Source organism: Chroicocephalus ridibundus, chromosome 6, assembly GCF_963924245.1.
Source record: "Chroicocephalus ridibundus chromosome 6, bChrRid1.1, whole genome shotgun sequence".
Classification (NCBI taxonomy): Eukaryota; Metazoa; Chordata; class Aves; order Charadriiformes; family Laridae; genus Chroicocephalus; species Chroicocephalus ridibundus.
Genome location: NC_086289.1, coordinates 49087082 through 49102933, shown reverse-complemented (window position 1 = coordinate 49102933; position 15852 = coordinate 49087082). Strand labels below are relative to the sequence as shown.

General features: G+C 45.7%; 1 protein-coding gene across 1 annotated transcript; it reads right to left on the bottom strand.

The window, feature by feature from the left end:
• Positions 1–315: 315 nt before the first annotated feature.
• Positions 316–14135, bottom strand: PAQR9 (progestin and adipoQ receptor family member 9). Its single transcript, XM_063338218.1, has one exon. It carries the CDS (start codon positions 8002–8004, stop codon positions 6718–6720), a length of 1287 nt encoding a protein of 428 aa, XP_063194288.1. The 5' UTR covers positions 8005–14135; the 3' UTR covers positions 316–6717.
• Between the last annotated feature and the right edge of the window lie 1717 nt (positions 14136–15852).

The window sequence follows — 15852 nt, the reverse complement described above, 5'->3', positions numbered from 1 at the left end:
TCCTTATACATATTAATGAATTTTAATATAACTGGGATACCTATGATTAATGAGTTAGCATAGATAATAGAGAACCAAAAAGGCAATGATGCTATTTTATTGCCTTAAAATATAAAAGCCAATAAAATGGCAACAGTGCCTTTTCTGTAGTATAGTGTTTTCAGAAATACCAACACCACTATACAAGTTATTGTGCTTATGGTAACGACATCTGTGTTTGAAGATAACTACATTCAACACATTTCTGATCCCACAGGTGTCACAGTAATTTATATTAAGAAATGAAAAAACTTTATAAATGCATTTCTGCAAAAATGTACTCAGAAACAACTTTATTTATAGATCACACCTTTTTTTTGCTAAAAATGCATAGTCATTACATATACAGTAGTCAGCATCCAAAAGAGTACAAAGAGTAAATTTTCAAACCCTCCCAACAGAACCAAACAAAATTCACACTTTTTGTTCATTGCATGCACAGACCCTTAAATGTGATACCTCTTACTAAAGCGTGCTTGAATCTCTAGCAGACAGAATTGACTTGCTATAAACTGTTTCTCCATGCTATTAACCCCCCGCTACAACCACAACTCCTAAGGCGTTGACATGAAATAGCGAAGCCCTACTTCAGAATCCTCCAAGTTCTGAGTATGGCCAGGAAGCAATTGTCCTGAAAGCAGAATGCTGCTGGTGGTGTTTCCTAACACGGAACTTTGAGCAAAAGCCTGCTTCCTTTGTCTTAGTCATGAATTTTTTACTGAATTTGGTGGAATGAAGCAGCATCTGTCTAAGCAAGTTGTGAAAATAATTTAACTTTATTCCACACCCAGCTCCAAGACACTGAACAACTTGAATGGAGGTCTGTGTCTTTCAGTGCATGTGACACTTCAGCATCTTGCATCTCATCTGAGGAGAAGAGGGTAAAGTCTCAGCTGCAAATTGGGTGTTGGTTGTGTAGCCCTGACTTACAGGTGTCTAACAGAAGCTAGGAATATACTCAGGTAGGGCGAATTTCTAATGGTAGAGGCTTTGACTTAACGAACCACTCAAACTCTTTGATGTCTTTGTTGTCTTTTTTTTTTTTGTCTCTACTACTGCTGCCAGTCATAAAAGCTCTTAAAAATATTGTCCTCTACTCAATGGTGCTGTTTATATCGGTCCTTCCAGGAGAAGGGCAGAGTGGGTTAGCAGGATGATTAGTCAGGGCTCCACGGCAAAGGAAGAGTTACACGTAAGTGCTAAGAAGATCCAAGTTCAGTTTCTGCTCAAGAACAGGACTGGCTCCATGTTGATTTTGGGGAACCAGAAGGGAAAAGAGAAAATTGTTTGTCTGATCAATATAATTTTATGTTCCCAAATGATTACACATGTTTATTTAAAACCTTCATTCGTTTAAGGTCTTTTTATTCTGATAAGAAGTAGCTTGAAGTAGGTTGAAATTCCCAATGGCACTTGAGACATAACCATAGTCTTACAGACACCGATGGGAAATCCCACTCCGTTGTTTCACAGTAACTGGAATACAATCCATGGCTAAACGAACAATGAGGCCTCATGTCAGCATTACAGTGCCCCTCTGTACAAGTCACCAGTGAGAATTTCTGAAGAGTACGTAACTCATGTATGTTTTCTCTTTACTCCTGACCCTTAAGCATTTAATCAGGCTGTTTACTACTGCCTAGGTCTTTATTGCCCCCACCTGAAGCCAGTGGAAATTTTGCCATCAGCTCCAAAGGACACAGGATGTGAACCTCCTCGGAGTATGGCGATGATGAGGGTCTGTCCCAAGAGTTCATGATCTAGAAACGTTCGTGGTGTTCTCCCTGTGAGATGAGGAGCTACAGAAAAATATTAACATTCTCTGCCGGAGTTCAGTAATATTTCTTCTTAGCACCTAGGAGGGTCTTTGCATTTTTAAGTGCTTTACAAACATTAGCTAGTCTTCAGAGCAACCCTGCGAGGTAGGTAAGGTATATTCTCCCCATCTTACAGATGTGGAAACTGAGAGACAGAGGGTCAGATTCAACCCTGGTACAATTCCAGTGTTTTACATGAATTAAATTCATTCAAAATGAACACAGTTTAAACAACTTGCCCTAGATTATGGAACAGGTAGTGGCAAAGCAGGGACAAGAAGCCAGGAGTGCCTGACTCCTCAGCTTGTTACTGGCCACTTGGTCATTTTTACTCTCACAGGCAATGAAAAACAGTATAATCTGGGCAATTACTACAGGTATGATTTGCTTCTGTAAGGCATGTGGATGGTAATCAACTGAGTTAAGTGCAATAATACTTTATGAATGTGCTGCCTCAGAGTTTACTTAAACATGAAGTAAAACTTTCATACTGTCATTTTCTGCAGGTGCACTCTTGGCAAAAACCCAACATAGTAGCTGGATTCAGCAAATAAATAATAAGCACAACACTTGGACAACTAAGGAAAACTATCATTTTAGAAAAAAACAATGTGTTTCTACTTTTAACTACTAAATTTCTGTAAGTGCAGCATGCAGATGAAACCTGTCCCTTTGTTTCCAGACTGCAGACTCCAGTCTTGTTAACGAAGCAGCTCAGAGCTGCACAGATATCCTGGATAGTGACATTCAAATGAATACACTACAGAAGAAGAAATAGCGCATCGCCACAGAATATGAGATAATACTGCAGATCAGGTGTATCAGTCTTACACGAAGATGAGCGTGAAGCTTACAGATTACTCGGAAGTGCCCAGAAGCTGGGCTTATTGAACATATGCCAATGCTTAGACTGCAGTTCTAGGCACATCCTGATTGCGAGGGGGGGTGTCTGTGCCACCAACACTCCGGGAATGGCCCCATCAACAGTCAGTTCACACTGGCACAGGTATGTCAGTCTGAAGGTCAGCGTTGGCCAAAGATGGAAAGACACGTAGGCGTTTTCAGGTCATCCCCTTGTGCTCCAGTCTTCACCGCAACCTCTGTCCCCACACAGATTCTACCACAAAAAGCCTGAAAGGTCTTTTTTGTTTTAAAGATGAGCTGTGGAGTCCACAGCGTAGATCTTATGGCAGGTACCCAGGCAGTAAAAACATTATGACAGGTACTTCGCAAAAAAGTTTGTTTTCTAGGATGTCCTTATGGTCTGGTCCGCAGGTTAGACCTCCTGTCTGAGCTCTGGACGTGCTCTCGATGTTCAGCCATGTGTGCTTTCACACCAAAAAGAGATCCTGCTCCCTTACAAGCCACACAAAGCGTGACATTCACTTCTACACAAGTAAATGCAAGCACTATAGTTAATAGATACCTTGTTCCACTTTTAACCTCTTTAACTCATTTTTGTTCTGTCCATGTCTATGGAGACTGGCAATCGGACATGGCAAATGGAGCAATAATCTACATACATGTCCTTCACTGAATAAACACCGACACTCAGGTAGCATTTCCCTAGATATCCTCCATACTTATTGTAACTTTTTAATTTGTAGACACATTTTAAACAAACAGACAAGCAAACAAACATAACATTAATTAGAACTCTTAAAATCTAATCACACCTCCCTGTACCCATTCACTCCTGAGTCACACAGCCTGCTTACAGTGGCTCAGAGAGCAGTATTTGCAACCAGCATTTACAAATAATTCCATGAAGTGCTCAGGCCCATACATGTGCCTCAACATTTTGCCAAAAAGAAACTTTTGAATGAAGCAATATTCTTAATATCAGAGCCAGGTACCAAATCTGCAGCGTGACAGGGGCTCACGGCCTGGGCAACTCTTATAACTGCAGTAAGATTCCAGTAAAATTGCAGTTGGTTGCAATCCAACCTTTATACTGTTATCTGTCGTTGAGATATATATAGACGACCCTGCGTGGCCTAACTGCAAATATCAAATGTATTTTTACAAGTTAGCAACAGCTTTTTTTGACATTGCCTCTTGAGATGTCCTCTACATTGTGACTGACAGGCACAAATATAATTAATTATACAGTATGCTTTAAAAGCCTTTTTTTACATTTGTCTTTTACTGTTGCTTGTTTCTGAGCTGTCTTCTAGTGCTAAGATTTGCTTTCCCTGGCCTTTTTGATTTCTTCCTTAGTTTTTAATTGCTGGTTGGACATGCTAGTGGCATCTCCCAGGCAAACCCTCTCTCCATAATTAGTTTTGAAACTGGGATGAGTCATTGGGCTCTAACTACTATGCCTCTATTATTTTAACATGAATACAGCACATCTCAAAGATTTTGGCCTCTTTTTGCAGTTGTGGAAATTCATAGGATGACATCGTTGCAGGTCTTGATCCATTTGCTTTCTATTGTGAGTTTTCAGGGTTGTTTTCACAATATAAAGCACATTTCAAAGCGTAACAGAGTTGTGACCAGCCTCCTCTCCCAGTGGTGCAGATCATTTTCTGCTTTATTGGCAGCTGAATAAAGCAATGCCATATTTATGACAAAAGTTAATGAAAATATGTACAATTAAAAATTCTTCATGTAGTTTTAGTTTTCTTTTAATGCATGTTGTTGAATGAAAACAGAACACAGGCAGCCACACAGGGCCATGCTGGTTTTTATGGCCCATCGGTGATAACTCAAGAGGCCACAGTTTGGGAACTGCTGTTTCAGAAAATTCTAGCCAATCTCTTTAAGTGACGACACATGACCCTGCCACAGATTATATACTAGCAAAATTGTGGCTGGCAAAGAATACATATTTTTGTTAGGCCATTATCATCATTCACTGAGAATCTGAAAGATCCAAACCATTACAGTTAAAATGGGCTGAGATAAAAGATAAAATGAAGTGGGTGTAATTTTCTTTTAGCTTATGCCCATTCATAGGGAAATTTTCACAAAGCTGACAACTGGTACAGGACATATCAATTTTCTGTTTCTGTGATGATTCTGACCCATATTAAGGATTCGACCTCATAATCCCGAGCTATAGTCTTTCCTATATTCCCATTACAAACAAAGGGGGCTTTGTCTGACAGAAGACTATGGGACTAGACTCAAAACATTTTTTTGGGGTTTGGATGCCATGTCCATGAAAATGGGAAAGACCCAAGCAGAAAAGTATTTCCACAATAAGGGCAAAGAGGCTGTTAAAGAGCCACTATACTACCGTGCAGTGTAACACCAGCGTTTCCTAAGGAAGTACTACCCTTCTTTTTGGAAATGGGGTATACAAGCAGTTTCTCACCTGAACCTCAAGTTGTAACCCCCTTGTGTAATATTATTGCACACTTCTCACTTGTTCTGTCAGACAAAATCAAGATGCATCTGTCTAAAGTCTGCACACAGTTGACAAAGACGTCTCTTTATATAGAGAGTAAGTGCAATCTATAGTTAGCTGTTTGTCATGTGAGAAGGATAATACCTGGGTTGCTGTTAAAAGATACTGCTTTGGAAAATATCTCACAGTTCTTGTTTTTGAACCCCCCCAAAGCTTCTGAAAGAGGATTTCAAAATACCCCGCTGCAGCCACAACTAATCAGAATAGGAAAAGGTGGGGAATGATGAGAAAGTATCCAGTATCCAGTACCTGTAGAGGCAGATCTCAGGTCCTGAACTCAGATTCAGCAGCACCTTCTTCTGCAACTAATTTTAGGATGGTAAATCTGACAGGGTGCTCTAATTAAAGACCAGAAGAAACCAGTTCCATGTAATCTTTATAAGGTCCAGAATGAGATCTCATGCATCAGTTACTCTCTTTACATCCACAGAACTCCCACCAAGCTTGGCAGGGGCTTATAGAAAGTCTGGCATCTGACTTTGACTCCAAAGGGCTGATCTGGGGGTGATTTACCAGGGAAGATAAAGGGGCCCCTTAGCAACCCCCTTAACGCGACAGATGTTCCTGACGTGCTGGGGGAAGAGCCCTGCCATTATGCAGAGCCCTTCTCTCCCCGCCCCCGCTCCAGACTAGTTTGACCCCTTTCTGGTTCAGTTATCTTACATATCCCTCTATTTTATTTTAGTATCCGAGTGGCTACACCAACCGCTCACTGCCTGTCTAATTAAAGTCTCTCCATCAACTGGTAATTCTGTAATAATTCACAGCTGTTTTTCCTCTCTCTGTTAAATCCATTGTTCCCTGGCTGAATAGGCTGCAAGACCTTAAAAACTATAGCTAGCTATCGATTTGTTTGCATTTAAAATCCAGTATGTGGCTGCAAAGGCCTGTTACAGTATCACAGAAGAAGATAAATGTCAGTGCATAACCTGCCAGGAAATTTCACGCAGGAGTTGATTAAAAGTCTATGAGTAATCATTGCACGAGTGTCTTCAGATGTATACATATATATACACATATATATGTAGCTAATAAATATATAGCTAGATATATAAATATATATATGCATACACAGAGCTAGTTTAAACCTAATTGTCATGAAATTAGTAAGTGGCGTTCACAGTTCATGCAATCTTCCTAGTAGCAGAGCTAAATTATTTCAGCTTATACTCTAAGCAGCAACATACCAGTAAGCGTTTGCTTGCTTCCCCTGGTAACCTAGTAGTTTAAAGAGCACGAGCAGTTCCGCCATGGTCATTTTCTCTGGCAACCCTCTGTGAAAGGGACCTGGCTCTTCCACAGGTGCGTTTCCCCCAGGTTTCACAGCATCTTCAGGACATGGTAGGGCCGGCCCGAGGGTCACCAGTCTGAAGGTCATCAGCTCGAGAGTCTCCAGCCCAAGGGTCACTGGTACAGTGGTCACTGTCCCGAGGGCTGCTAGCCTAGCTAGTCCTGCTTGCAGAGGTCTGTGACGTTGAGGAACCTCCTGACAACCACGGCCAGGCAGAGGGTCAGGAGCAGCATATAGCCCACTGTGCCCAGGTAGGTGGGGGCGGCCAGGGGTGCCTTGAGGAACTCGGCCAGCCCATCCTCCACGTAGTGCACTTGGTCGTAGATGCTGAGGAAGGTGAAGATGTGGAAAAGCTGGTGGCTGTGCCCCACGATGTCAAAGAGCCCCGGCTGGATCCGCTCGGGGATTTTGCTGACGTTGAAGAAGGCGGCCACCAGCAGCCAGCAGTAGCGCCGGTAGAAGTAGACGAAGAGCGTGGGGTTGCGGGTGCGGAGGTCAAAGAGGAGGCTCTCCAGCATGATGGGGCAGGCCATGCTCAGCGGCATGGCGAAGACGAAGGTGCGGATGGCGAAGGGGTAGGCGCAGCAGGCAGCGCGGCTGCGGCAGCAGGCGGCCGTGCACCCCACGGCCAGTGCCAGGGCCACGGGCAGCACCAGGGCGCGGTAGGCCGCGATGGGCAGGCTGCAGTCCAGCTGCCAGCCCAGCTGCTGCTGCACGTAGCGGCTCATGGCGCCGGCGTCCAGCAGGCTCAGCCCTGGCAGCAGGTAGTAGGAGTAGGCCACGGTGCTGGCAAAGCCATAGTAGCTGATGGAGGCGTAGTCCAGGTAGAAGAAGGCAGCGCGGAGGCGCGGGGAGAGGCAGCTGAAGAGGTGGGCCGTGCAGCTCATGGCGAAGGTGAGCAGCACCCCTGAGGCGTAGCACCAGAGGGGCAGCAGGGCCGGGTGGTGGAAGGGCACGTCCCCAGCGCCCCGCAGCAGCAGCAGCCGCCCGAAGCGGCTGAGGAAGAGCAGCAGCGGGATGAAGTGGGTCCAGAAGTTGAGGGTCTCGTTGGTGGGCTGCAGCACCGAGGCCAGGCACTCCTGTGCCGAGCAGTGCAGCCGCCGGTAGCCCGAGAGGATGAAGCACTCCACGAAGTCCTCGGGCACCTCGTCCCACCGCAGCAGGGCAGCAGGGCGAGGTGGCGGCGCCGCCTCCTCCTTGTCCCCCTCGCCCGCCGGCATGCTGCTGCTGCCGCCGCCGCTGTCCCCGCCGGCCCCGGGCCCCCCGGCCGCCCCCGGCCCGCCGCCCGCCGCCGCGCCCCGCCGCCGCCCGGGCGAGGTACAGCCGCTGCTCCCGCAGCCGCCGGCGGAGGAGCCGCGGTGGCTCTGCGCTTCTTCTCCTCCTCCTCCTCCTCCTCCTCCTTCTCCTCCGCCGCCGCCACCGCCCCCGGCAGCATCACTCATTGCAGCAGGGGCAGTGGCGGCACCGCCGCGGCTCCTCCCGCCCCGCCGCCCGGCATCGCGGTAACTGGAAACCGGCGGCGCATCCAGCGCGCCCGGGGAGCGGGGAGAGACGCCCGCGCCGCCGCGGGTAGGGTTTCCCGGTGAGGGAGGCGCCGGACACCCGAGCCGCCGTTAATGATTGATGCGGGGGGCCGGGCCCGGGAGAGCCCCGCGGTCGCCCCGGCCCAGCCTCCCTCCCTCCCCGCGGCGAGGGGCGCGCCGGGCCCGGGCAGCGCCGAGCGCGCAGGGCCCCGCTCCGCCGGCGGCTCGGCCGGGGCCCGGGGGTAAGGACGAGCAGACGGGGGCGTTTCTGTGTAAAAAGCACAAAGCGGGCCCCGGCCCCGGCGGGGCGCGGGTGCTGCTGCCCGGCCCCGAGAAAGGGGAGGGTGACCCCGCGGGGGCGGGACACCGCCATCAGGCCGGACAGACCTGGGGAACAGCCCCGGACAGGGGACGGCTGGCAGCTGGGTGGGTTTCTGCCGTATGTGCTTCAGTGAGACCGCCCGAGACCTGGTGACATTATCTCATGCCATGAATGCAAACGTTATTTTAGGCTAAACGTTGCCGGCCGGGCTGCGAAGGGCGCACGTCGCGCTGACACAACGGGCACCCACCTTATCTCCGCGCCCCGAGCCGGGCGGCTGGGGGGAGCCGCCGTAACGGGCTGACAGGCGCTGCTCTGTCCTGATCCTTAGACAAATCCTACATTTATCAGCCGTGCGGTTATGCAAGCAGCACAGTTGCATAATCGGAATATAAAAATCCAGGGAAAAACACTGTATGTGTGTTGCTGTACCTTCACGCCTCTGAAGTAAACGGAAGGCAGTGGGAAGGGTAAGTAACTGTTGGAAGTGCAGGTAGGAGCCAGAGTAAGGAATTGCTCTCCACTGTTTCGATGTGTTTCCTTTTTGCTTGTTTTCAGATGGTTTTAAACGTCTGATAGCTCTAGGTTTTCAAATGTATGTATTAAACAGTGATATTCATATATATATGTGTGTGTGTGGTCATACGGTATAAATCGAGGTACAGTGGAATTGTGACATTCTGCCCAAAGATTTTATAAAAAAAAATCTTCTATTCAATAGTGAATCACAACAATGTGAAAAATCTGAACAAGGAGGTAATCAGAAATAAGTTTTTAAAAACTGTCACAAAGAAGTAGTAAAAATGTGTTGCTGAAAGTCATTTTCATGCATTTTTCATTACGGTAAAACTATTAATTTTATGGAACTCTCAAAAGTAGGGCAGACTGGTGACAATGCTTATCATCTTTATAAAAAATTACACAGGAGTCCTGCTAGGAAAATAAACACAACTGAACAGTGCTGAAAAGCCAAGGGGAGAAGTAAAATATTAAACTAGGACACTTATTTTTCAGGTAACAGGCTTAACGTGCTCTGATGTCTGTGCGTTTTAGAGGGGGTGCCTGGTGGCATGCAGGGACGAACCAGCTGGACACACCTGGAGCAGTGACTGACAGAGGGCTCCGCGTAACCTGCCTGTGGGGAGCCTCGGCTGCACCAGCAGCGAGCAGGGCCCCGCTCCCTGTGGGCTCCGCAGTGTGTGATTTAAGGAGAGGAAAGGCTCTTTGGGAGTAAATGGGAATTGCTCAGCCTCTGGTAGATGTCAGGCTTCTTGTGGGGCTGCTCTGCAGTGGAGAGGCTGCCCTGAAGAAGGCAGATGCCAAACCATTTGCGGCACCACCATAGATGCAGCTGGTGGTGAGGGGGCTGTTAGAAGGTACCTCCTCCCCTGCCCTGCTCCCACCACGCCCCACCACATGTGCAGGTTCTTCCAGTAGGGCTCTGGTGATCATTTCTCCCAGTCCCTAAGTGATACTTTCATTTACAGCGGCGAGTGCCATTGCAGGCCCTAGGGAAGAGGACCAAAGTGACCGTGATCTTCAGCCTCCCTCATCAAGGTTAGATAAGGAGAGGTGGTTGACTGGGAGCAATCTGGTTTTAGACCTGTGCTAAAGAGCCTGTTGGAAAGCCACCAGCAGCTGTTGCAACAGATGGTGTCTAAAGAACAACAGAATCCGTCGCTGATTGGGAACTGCTGGTCTTGCAGCGGCAGCAGGGCTCGTTCGACACGTTCTGACTTTCCTACAACCTCCAGACTTTCAGGGATGTGGGAGGCATCCAGCCCTCTTGCCTCAGGGAGGACTGGGGTATCACCTGGCTTCCTGGGAGAGACACCCACTGGGTTTGTGTTTTTATGGGGGGCAGCCCAGGCTGGGAGGAGCAGGTGGGGTTTGCTTGTGGTTCAAGACTGACACAGTCCTGGTGGTCACTGGACTGTCTGCGTATTGGTGGAGATACACACCAAGGCTGCAGAGAAGATAAATGTCTGGAAATTTCTCCCTACTATTTATGTCTTTCTGTAATATTTTAAGATGTCTTAAAATAATATTTGGGGGGATGGGGTCTTTCTGTTTCACAGAGCTGAGAATCACTTGAGAGACTGGTACGTACTGACTCCCCTGGAGGAAGCACAGGCCCACGGTAGCAATCTACTTTTGTGTGCTTTGTCCCTGGTGGGTTTGCCTCTTAACACTGTGCTACTGATAAATACAAGCAGTGTAAAATAAGTGTAAATTTTATTTTCTCTGCCTCTGCGCAGGCATCCGTCTTTGGCTTGTCCCGAGTGCTCTGCTGATGTCGCACACGCATGACCTGGGTCTCCTTGTCTGGCCAGAAAGTGCCAGGGAGATATCAGAGCTTGTAAAGCTCACAGTGCACATCATTGCCAAGTGACAGCAGTGTAGCTTTAACAGCCATATTAATGAAACTCATTACTAACGATCTGGTTCTTTTCCTTTTTTCCAAGGCTGCCTCCTCACAGGGGAGAACGGTCTCTGAGGACAGATTGGGCTTTCATAAAGACAACTGCATACATCTTATGTGGTGTTAATTATTCTGTTCCCAAGCCAGCTGTGGAGCAGTGTGCTGGGAACCTTACAATTTAAAGCACTTACAACCTCAAAATAGCCTCTTATTCATATGTAGTCCGTCAAGGTTAGTATTACATGACTATTATGTGGTAGGCAAGGGAAAATCAGGGCATTTGGAGGTCACAGAGAGGAGTCCACGTAATGGAGTGTGTGAAGAGGCCTCAGTGCATTTCTCTAAACCAGAGTTTATATTTAGAAGGGCATGGTCAGCATATACCAGGGTTTCTTCTAGCATGTGTAGAATTTTCTGCAGGCTTTCTCTCCAAATAACCTTTGAGAAGACTCTTAAAACACTGATGAAGGCACTGCCTAATGAGGTAGGTAATGGAAGATAATGTTAATCAGTACTGGCTGAAGACTCAAAGAAAAAGATGTGCCAGAATACCAAATGTGGGTTTGTTTCTATACTTTTTTTTTGTTCATTGTTGAAGTCCTTTCACAAGTTATCATTTTGTCTGAAATATCAAAAGCCCTATAAGATATTCTGAATTACTTCAACCCTCCCCAATGAAATTATGACTTTTAGTTAGAAAAAAGAAAAAAAAAAAAAGGCAGCTAATTTCATCCTTTGCACTCTAACGTGCTCAGCACGCTAGGGAAGAGGTCGTACTTAGCCCTCCTATTATCCATTGCTTTTCTGAGTTAGTAAGGAAATTAACTTAAATCTACCACGAGAGAGAAAGTCCTCTTATGAACAAGCAATGGTGGTGTTTGAAAGATGCTTTTGAATATATACATTCAGCCTCACCCAGTTCAACCCACTCACAGTGGCAAACATCAATATTAAGAGCTCTTGCTTAACGTAATCCTATACTGTACAACTCTGTCTCTCTCTTTCATTTCTTTTTCCTTTCTATATTTTCACCTTCAAGACAGATTTTGCCAATTTCTTTCTCAATAAGAACTTTTATCTGAGTAAAAACATTTAACCCCATTGTTTGCTCCGGATTTTTATCCTTGTTCACTAAAATCTCTTTAGTAAATCTGATTCAGTCCTGATATCTTCCGTAGAACCCCACTGACTATAAGTGAGGGTAGAATTTGACTTTATTTATTTAAGAAGAGTAGGTGTTAAAGAAAGAGAGGCTTTAGCCTCACCTAACTTTGTCTAACACAGCTGATGCTTGCAGTTTCTCTGGGAGGACATCTCAACAGATACTGAGACACATAAACATGGTCCTTTTTTTCTATATGATTTTTTTTTAATCCTTTCTCAAGTGTGCATCAATCTCATGAAAAATAACGTCTTGATGTGTAACTTTTTACTGCAGTGATTATGATCTTGTGTGATAATTGAGTAGGCACAGTGCTTTGATCTAATATTGAAGGGATTAACTTGCCTTTAGAGATTCTCCCCCATTATCTTTTTCAGGCTAGATAAACAGGAATCCCTGCATTGTTTTCTCCTTCTTGAGTAACTAATTAGGGACAATTATACTTCATAAACATAATTCCTTAACAGATAAAGAAAAGTAAAAGTGATATTTGTATTTTAAAGCTTCACTTGTAGGAGAAAAATGCTAGATATTCTAAAGGGAATAGTAACAACTGACAACATCATGGTTGCATAGCAATGTTCATCTTAACCTCTCATTCACCAGGAGCTTCTAATTTTCTGCCCTCTTTACCTTCAAGTTGAATATTTTCAGGTTTGTCCTCTTTATGCTTTAAAAAACAGCAATAAAACTTGTCTGAAATAATCTGAAAAAACTCTAAACACAGCAAACTGGGAGAAAAACACATTTTAAGAAAATTTCTGTGAATATTTGGTTGTTTTCTTTTTTAAGCTCTTGTTTTTGAAAGATTAGGGGTAGAACATGTGTTTTTCTGGACAGCAGCAAATCTGAACATAAGTATTCCAGTGAAATTGTATCACTGTGCTGAAGAATAGCGTATTGGGTGTATGCATATTTCATATGTTTTCCGTTGCTAGAATCCACCACTGTCCCACCTACCAGGGGCTCACAGCAAGAACAAAGTACAACTTGTCCTTTGCAAGGGTTGCAGGACTCTGAACCCTCAATTACAAACTGCATGGCTAAGGAAATTGTTTTGTTTGTATGTGCTGAGAGTGTTTTCCAGAGCACAAATTGCTACTCGCTGTTAGTAAGCTGAAGGGAGGGACTCTCGGTATGGGCAAAGGAAAGACTGCTGTTGCACTCATCTTGAGCTTCCATGCTTTTAAACAGCTGATAAATTTGCACATCTGGATTCCCGCCACATAGGCTAATTCTCTCTGACAAGAAGCTGCAGGAGAACTTTTGGAATTAAGCCTTCATTTGATACTCACACTAATGCCTGAAAATACCCCGCAAATTACTGACCTTTCTCAGCCAGACAGTACAAGTCAGATATTGCCCCTGTGACTGGTTTGCATAATGGGCCTCACTGCTTCAGGAGTCCCAGGGGCATAAAGAACCCAAGTTCCCCACGCTCCTCGATAAGACACGTGTCCCAGGAGAGCAGCAGGGGCCTGGAAGGGAAAGCAGCTGCTGAATGGCAGGACTAGAGCTGCACTGAGAGAAGGTAGGGCACCAGCACTGAGAGATGGAGCAACACAGAGATGGCTCCAGCCAAGAGACAGAGAGCAGATAGAGCAGTAGCAACAAGTCCAGGCTGCTGGGAACCTCAGAGCCAAATTGCCCTCTCCCAGCCACACATTCTCTGGCTCTTTTTTGTTATTCTGAGGGTCCCTGCTGAAGCATCTCAATTCAGGGCAGTGGCTCCTAGTAGCCCAGGCTACCTGTGCTCCAGCTGCGCCTGCTGCCTGCCTCTCATCTCATCTCTGCTCTGCTCTCCTCCCACGCTGCACACCCGTAGCTTCCCGGCAACACACGAGCACATGGGGGAGTGGGCATCTACCTATTCTGAGAATCCTTGCCTAGCGGTTTTCAGTCTCACGGGTGGGAGGAGATAAAGGGTGGAATAAGGGAAAAGAAGCTGGAAGAGTGCTGCCTAAGCAATGGAAAAACAGCACACACTGCCTGTAGCTTTAGAGATCTGTGAGCCACTACTGAGAGCATGAAATGACTCAGAGTTACAAACCTGTACACGCAGCAGCTACACTTCTGTCCTACTCCTGATCTGCCCACCTCGTGCCCTCAAATGTGATTCCTTTGCTACAAGGTAGGGAACTTCCACAGCACTTTAAATCCTTCCTCTTCCCTTCCCTCACGCCCACCTTTGCAAAAGGACTGCAACAACTCAGCTGGGGTGAGAGCAGGCGAGAGACCTCTGAAAGTGGGGAAAAAACAGACAGAAAGACAAGGGTAATGCACTGCAGCATGTGGTTTACTTAATGTAGCTTAGTGTTAATTATTTATGATAATTCATGATTTTCCCTACCATATTGCCTAATGATATCTGTCATTGTAACAGCAGTTAATAAACAACTCCCAGGTCTGCATGCAACCAGACGTACTGCATCATAATGAAAAATGTCTAATATTTCCTTTTTAATATTATTATTAGCCTACCCTTTCCAGCATTAATTCTCCATAGATTTCTGCATCTTGCTGCTTCCTTTCCTGCCCTCTTTCCTCCCTCCCCTTTCTCTCCCATTAAGTCCAAGACACTGACATGTGTTGTCATTCACTAACTGTACTATTGCAATGTGTTATAAATAGCATAGATTCAGGAGTACAGTTCATTCTGAAAAATTAGAGATGACCTTTGAAACTCTAACTATATCTTTCCTTTTTTTCACAGTGTGCTCCGGATCATGATGCTCTTAATCTGGTGCAGTTTATTAATTACAAAAGAGCGTGGAGGCTGAGCAGTAAGCAGAGGATTTAAACAATGAGTTGGATAATTAAAAAGGATTAATGAGGTGGATTAAATAAAGGGATTGAGGCCAAATGGAGCACAAATTTTCTAAACATTAGTCGCCCCAAAACTCTAGCATCCAAGAGCATATTCCTCTTTCCTGCTAGATGTTTGCTTTTTATCCAGAAGTGTCAGTCTTTCTTTCATACCAGGTTTATTAATGCAGTTCCAGGAAAGCTGAGCAGCATCCAGCATCTCCTCCTGTGGCCCTGAGTGCCCCCTTCTACCCAGTACAAGTTCCCCAGCTGGTTTGTTTCCAACGCATTGCTGCACCTGTTTCCGCTACCATGTTAAAAAAATCCAAAAGCAGCTCATGGATGACACTAATCCTGTGCCTCTGCAAGCTGATGAAGTGGTTCTCAAGAAAACAATGAGAAAGATGGGGAAAGAGAAGGACTTGACTTGGATTCCGAATCAATAAGATCCTGCCTAATCCATCTCTAAAGCTCCTTGGCCAACACCATTCCTTCCTGTGGATGGGCTCCTCTATGAGCAAGTTTGGAGCTCAGCACATCCTAAAAATACTGATGGAATTGCTCACAAATCCTGCTGTCAAGGGGTGGGTTTTATTTCTCCTTCCTTCCTTTCTTCCAAGCCAGCAGTGATTTCACTTCAAATCTGTGCAAAGCCTTGGGGTGCCCACAGAAAGCTGTGCAGGTGGTTGCAGAAATGGAGAGCTGTCCTCCAGAGCAGAAGGTGAGAATCCTAGATCATAAGGTACTGTGTCAGCTGTAGGTATAGCAAACACATACTGTTGTAACTGCATATTCCTGAAGGGAGCTCAATAAACATCTGGTATCTCTTGACCCTTAGCTGTCAATCCATTACCAGAAATGTTTTGCATGGTTATTCTGCAAATGGTGGAAGGAGGCTTGAAAAGCAGGGAGAAATGCATATTTCTGCCACGTGACCCTTCTGCCTATCTCACCTTTTTCTTAGTTGCAGCAGAGCTGCCTGGCCAACCACTTATTTGATTGCAATGTAAAGCAATTTGTGTCTACGGAATTATTATTATTTATTATTTTGCTATT